This window comes from Atta cephalotes (assembly GCF_000143395.1).
Source record: "Atta cephalotes unplaced genomic scaffold scaffold00023, whole genome shotgun sequence".
Taxonomy (NCBI): domain Eukaryota; kingdom Metazoa; phylum Arthropoda; class Insecta; order Hymenoptera; family Formicidae; genus Atta; species Atta cephalotes.
The window spans coordinates 2,170,718-2,176,764 of NW_012130087.1; the positions used below are offsets into that span (position 1 = coordinate 2,170,718).

Below are 6,047 nucleotides of genomic sequence, written 5' to 3' on the forward strand. Positions count from 1 at the left end.
ATATTATATATACATAGAGTGAGACAGAAGTATTGTAACTGTTGAATATCTTTCGGAAAATATATGTTTTACAGAAAAGTGTTTCAGACAAAAGTTGTAGGATTAGAAAGATCTTTTTACTGTTTGATCTTTTTATCAATTTGATTTTATCAATTTGACCTTGGGTGGTCAAAGTCAGATCAAAATCTATTTTTTTTAATGGAAACCCCATTTGCACATTCTTATAGCTTATCTCGAAAGCTTTCCAAAATACTTTAACAAAATATTTTTCCATTAACTACTTTTTGAGTTATATTTGAAAGTTATAGTACCGCCGGCATTAATATTATTTATAATGTCCAACTGGTGATGATTAAATATTGTTAAGAATCATAATCTTGATTGTATGTCAAGATGTTTGAAAGTTGTTCCTTTTATTTTCATTTTTAATATAAAAATAGTTGATATAAATAGTTAATATAAAAATATAATAGTTAATATAAAAATAGTGTTATAGTATTTTGAAAAATTCTCGAGATAAATTACAAAAACATGTAATGAGAAAAATGAGGGTTTCCATTTAAAAAAAATCAATGTGACCTTAATCTGATGCCATCCAAAGTCAAATTGATAAGTCCAATAAAAAGATCTTTTTACAACTTTTGTCTAAAGCACTTTTCTGTAAAACATATTTTCCGAGATAAGAATTCCAGTACTTTTATTTCACCCTGTATATAACATATTATACATTTTTATATAATTTTAATATCTAATTGTAACATATATATTACAACATATATGTCACAGGTATTAGGATTATATAAAGATAAAAAAATCAGTACAAGCAAAACTGTTTTGGAAAAATGTGATAATCCGATATCGACCTTGGTGATTTTCTGGCGAAAATTAAATGCAACAAGAACAAAAGTAATTATACTATAAGTATTTATTTATTTGATTTTTGTAATATGCATGTATGTGATTTTATATATTGCTATATTATAATAAATACTTTTTTTTATCCTATTATATATTTTTTCTAATGCAAGGATTTTTCTTGTATTTCTTGATTAATTCTGCTTTTCTACTTAAAAATTTAAGATATAATAGAAAATATTATAAAAAAAGATATAACAGAAAGAAAAATTTAATAAAATTATATTTTATCGGATATTTCTGCCTACAGATGATTTATCCATTACTTAATCTGGGCCAAGGAGACTCTCGTGTTCGTGGTAATTGTATTACTTGCACAGTGACGGGAAGAGTCTCGATGCACGAACCAAATTTGCAAAATGTGCCAAAAGATTTTAGTTTTGCAGACAATAATCTTGTTGTGAGTGTAAGGATGGCATTTGTACCAGCTCTAGGCAACATAATGCTATCCGCTGACTATTGTCAACTTGAATTACGCCTCTTGACTCATTTTTCACAAGATTCGGTATTATGCAAAATCATGAAACAGCCGGGTGACATTTTTAAAAATATTGCTGCTAAATGGAATAATGTAGCAGAAGAACAGGTATCCACTGATATAATAATAAATATATCACAAAAATCTATATACATTCATTCAGTATTGTACTATTTATGATTCAGCTACCTTTAAATACTGTACATATCATTTATTAATTATATTAATTACCCGAATATCTAGGTAACTAGTGAAATGCGTCAGCGTACCAAACAATTATGTTACGGTATGATTTATGGCATGGGGGTAAAATCATTGGCCGAAAATTTATGTGTAAGTGAACCTGAAGCTCAAGAATTTTTAGAGTCTTTTATGAGTGCATATCCTGGCATATATAAATGGTTAAACGATGTATTAGAAGAAGCACATCGTGATGGATATGTGACAACGTTACTTGGAAGACGCAGACAATTTCCGGATTTAAGTAGTACAAAATCATCTGTGAGAGGTGAATATTGATTATCATATATTGATATTGTTTGCATTTTATGATTTAATAAATTATATATCTGATAAATTGTAGCACAAGCAGAACGACAAAGTGTAAATACAAAAGTACAAGGTTCCGCCGCAGATATAGTTAAAAAAGCCATGATAAGTATAGAAGACAAGATAAGATGTTACTTTCCGGATTCGGCTATAATATTTCCAGAGATGCATATCACTCGCAAACTACGAAGCAATTTACAACAAAGAGGTGGTTATTTAGTTTTACAATTACATGATGAATTATTATACGAAGTAAGTACTATCAATTTTTTATATATTTATTATAAATTAAAATTTTTTTAGTCTTGGTAACAACTTATAAGATATTACAAATACAAAAAAGGTAATTTTTTTATATAAAAATGATGCGTTTTGCGGGATATTGAGTATCAGGCTGCTCCTCGCCCTGATGAAGTGAACTGCAAGGTTTACGAAATGTTGGCATTCCAAGAATGGATTTGGATATGGAAGAAATCCGCGAAATGCATAATCTTTATATAGAAAGGACCCGTGGAAGTCTCAAAAATATTATAGGTAATTTTTTAATGTTATTTCAGGTCAACTTAGCAGATTTAAAGAAAGTTGCTGTTATAATCAGAGAATCAATGGAAAATGTGTGCCAACTTACTGTGCCATTGCCAGTAAAAATCAGAGTTGGACCTGCATGGGGTGATTTAAACGATTATCAATTTTAACAGACATATCTAATCATAGCACGTTAATCATTTTTAAATCATTATTTTTATACACTTTTAAATAATTGATCATTATTAGACTATATATTTATAGATCATGCTAGCATTTACCAAATATTTATACATGTTTTTTATATTTGTAAAAATTGTAAGTACTTGATTCTTTATTTTAACTTATATTATTCGTACTATTTTCATCAGTAGAAATTTTCATCATAGAGATTTAGAATCAATGAAAATAGTTAAAATGAAACCTAGTATTTTTCGATGAAGCATTAATTATTATATTTATAAATTCAAAAATTTTTCCATATTTAAAAAAAATTTTATGATATTGAAACTTAATTGAACCGCGTTAGTATTTAAAAGTAAAATATTATTTCGTAAAAGAAAATTCATCAAGTACTACTCCAGTGAAAATATTTTATCTTTTTTCACATCTTTTATATTTTTCCAATTGTATATTCTTGAATATTCTTAATTATTATCTCAATCCATTTATTATACTCTATTTATCTTTTTATTATAAGAAAAAAATAATAATTAATATATAATAGAAATTAATATATATAATAGATAATTAAATAGTTTTATATGATGGATTACAATATTTCTTGTTTGATAAATTTTTATATTTATATTTCTTACTTCGGAGCTCAAAAGAGAAAAAAAAGATTATAATTCACGTTTCTTCAATAAAAAAATTATTTAAATATATTTCTCTATGTACACATCTCTTCTTTTTAATTTTCTTTTATTTTTTTGAAAAAATATTTTGAATTTTTTTTGAAAATTAAATCAACACTGTTAAAAAAATATGAGATTTAGTACTAGACTTCGTCTATTTAATAATACGTAATATGAAATATTACTAGTCTTCATCAATATATAGTTTTTAAATTATGTGATGATTATCATATTAATGATATGAAAATATAATTTATAACGAAATATAGTATTAAATTCGCACGTATGGAGATACAACATAAAAAAATTGTTTACAGAAAATAAATATATTATTAACAGTAAAAAAATGATATTTATTTTAATAAACATCTTTTGCGCTATATTACATCGCTAGGCGGTGCCAACGATTGATGCAATTTCGTAACCGCCGTTTGAACTATCTGCTGGAAAGTCTCGTCTTTGCTGGTCACATCCAAATTCAACAAGTCTATATGCGCCTTCTTACCATCTACTGTGACATAGAGTTTCTCGCCTTTGAATATCTTGGGCACGGAATCCTCGCCGAACATCTCCTGCAGCATCTCTATGAGGCACTCCTTAAAGTGCATCCTGTCCATTTTAGTGGGTGCGGGCAAAACCTTTGGTGACTGATCCATTATTTCGGCCTGCAGAATCGCAGTGAGAACGGAATCTGCATACATGTCATTTACTGGCGTCGCTATCCATTCCATCGTGATGATCTTGCCATCAATTGTGACGTCGACGTTCTTGAATATTCTCAGTTTTTTATCGTCTACGACCTCTAAGTGACCGGCTATCTGTGTCAGCAGATGCTTTAGTACAGGTAAAGATGCAGAAAAGTATACGCTCTGTCGTTGTATAACTTGGCTCATACTCATGTCCGTGTACTTGGACAGATCGCATGGAGCTAACATATGATAATTGAAGTTCCTTTTGACCAACACGCCGGATAACGTCTGTCCCGGTCTAGGAGTTTCCATCGCCAGCGTGCCCATCACTTTTGCAGTCTTCTCGCCCCTGAAGTAGAGTTCCACTGCGACCGTGTTTCGCGGATTATGTATTTCCATGGTGGTGTTGGGATCGTCCTCGTATTCCCGTTGTAACGCTGCTTTCAACCTACCCATTTCATTCTGCTCACCATGCACCAGCACTACATGCGGCGGTTTTAAAGTGCGTATAAATTCCGACGTTTGCTGATAATCGGTGTGAGCTGAGAATGAAATGTAATCAACAGACATCTTCAGTGGTAACTTTTGCCCTGACATAGTCGTAATCTCCTCTGGTTCCGATAGGATAGTCTTCGCTAGCGTGCCCTCCACACAATAGCCAGCTATAATCACCCCGTTTTTGGCATCTGTGCACCATGATTCGAACAACTCTCTGGATAAGCCACTCTGCATCATACCGGGTGAAGCCATCACCACGCATGGACCAATGTCCTCAAAGTGATCTATGCCCTTCAAATTAGAGATATGCTTGAATACGAAAGGGTTGTTGATGGCTATCTGCCGCCTGATCTTGTCATTCATGGCATTCACATATGTCTGATAAACAGCCATACACTTCTTCGCCAATGAGGAAGCATAATAGATTGGTATCTCATGTAATTCCGAATGCTGACTCCAATACTCATCCAAAATAAGAAGAAGCTCCTGTGCTCTTCCCAGAGCAAATACAGGTATCAAGCATCTGCCACCTCTGTTGACAATCTCATGCACAAGATTCGTGAATCTACCTTCTCGATCCTCTCTCTTCTCGTGAATGTGAGTGCCATAAGTGGACTCGGTGATGAGTACATCGGGATGAATATTCGGGATCTCAGCGGCCATCAAATGTCTGTCCTCCTGCCGGCTAAAATCTCCCGTGTATAGAATTTTTACGCCTGCAATCTCTATCATGAACATAGCAGCACCCAACACGTGACCCGCGTTGTAGGCCCAAAACTTGATTCCAAACATGTCTTTCTCCTCATGGAAGTTAATCGTCTCTATTTTGTCCATACTGGTTTCCAGATCGGATTCCGTGTATAGCATCTGCTCAGTGGCTATATTGCTTACCTTGATGTAGTCTGATAATAACCAGCGATAAATTGCCTTGGTGGCGTGCGTCATAAAGCAGCGACCCTTGAAGCTCGTCTTTAAAAGAAACCAGGGTAGTGCTCCGCAATGATCCAAGTGAAAATGGGAGATCAGCAACAGGTCAATCTCATCAGCCTCGACAAGGTCGACGAACGGAAGGGCGTCCATTCCCGAAAGCCCGGGATGTATACCGCAGTCCAACATAATTTTCTTCCCTTTAAATTCTAACATAATACATGACCTGCCAACTTCCTGGCCTGCACCAAGAGGCCGGATCGAGAGCAAGTCGCTCTCCTCGGCTGGTACTTGCGTGTCGTTTTTTCTCTTCGTCGACATTTTGTCAAAATAGTTGATTCTCCTTAATGAATTATTTCCTTGCTATTTTTTTTTATATCATATGCTGAACTTCTTCAAAAAAGCGTACGTTAAGCGGCAAGCTTTTGAGGTTATGTGACGCACAACAAACTCGTGAAACAGCCTGTTCTTTTTAATTGGATTTCTTGCCATAATTCAGCTTTCTTCCTTTTCTTTCCACGTTTGAAAGAAAAAGAGAAAAGATAAACCGGCAAAACTTTAATTAATGGTCTGTTTCTGTTCCTGCACTAGACTGTCCTAAAACTCTCT

General features: G+C 33.0%; 2 protein-coding genes across 2 annotated transcripts in view; one reads left to right on the forward strand and one right to left on the reverse strand.

The window, feature by feature from the left end:
* LOC105620000 (DNA polymerase theta) overlaps nt 1-2,637 on the forward strand; it is a 10,442-nt gene extending 7,805 nt beyond the window's left edge. Inside the window, exons 14-18 of the mRNA XM_012201511.1 lie at nt 781-906; nt 1,166-1,501; nt 1,637-1,901; nt 1,977-2,194; nt 2,500-2,637. Of these exons, the coding sequence (XP_012056901.1) occupies nt 781-906; nt 1,166-1,501; nt 1,637-1,901; nt 1,977-2,194; nt 2,500-2,637 (1,083 nt within the window). The remainder of the gene's footprint in view (nt 1-780; nt 907-1,165; nt 1,502-1,636; nt 1,902-1,976; nt 2,195-2,499) is intronic.
* Nucleotides 2,638-3,701: 1,064 nt separating this feature from the next.
* Nucleotides 3,702-5,759, reverse strand: LOC105619881 (cleavage and polyadenylation specificity factor 73). The gene has a single exon (XM_012201399.1). It carries the CDS (start codon nt 5,757-5,759, stop codon nt 3,702-3,704), a length of 2,058 nt encoding a protein of 685 aa, XP_012056789.1.
* Nucleotides 5,760-6,047: the final 288 nt, after the last annotated feature.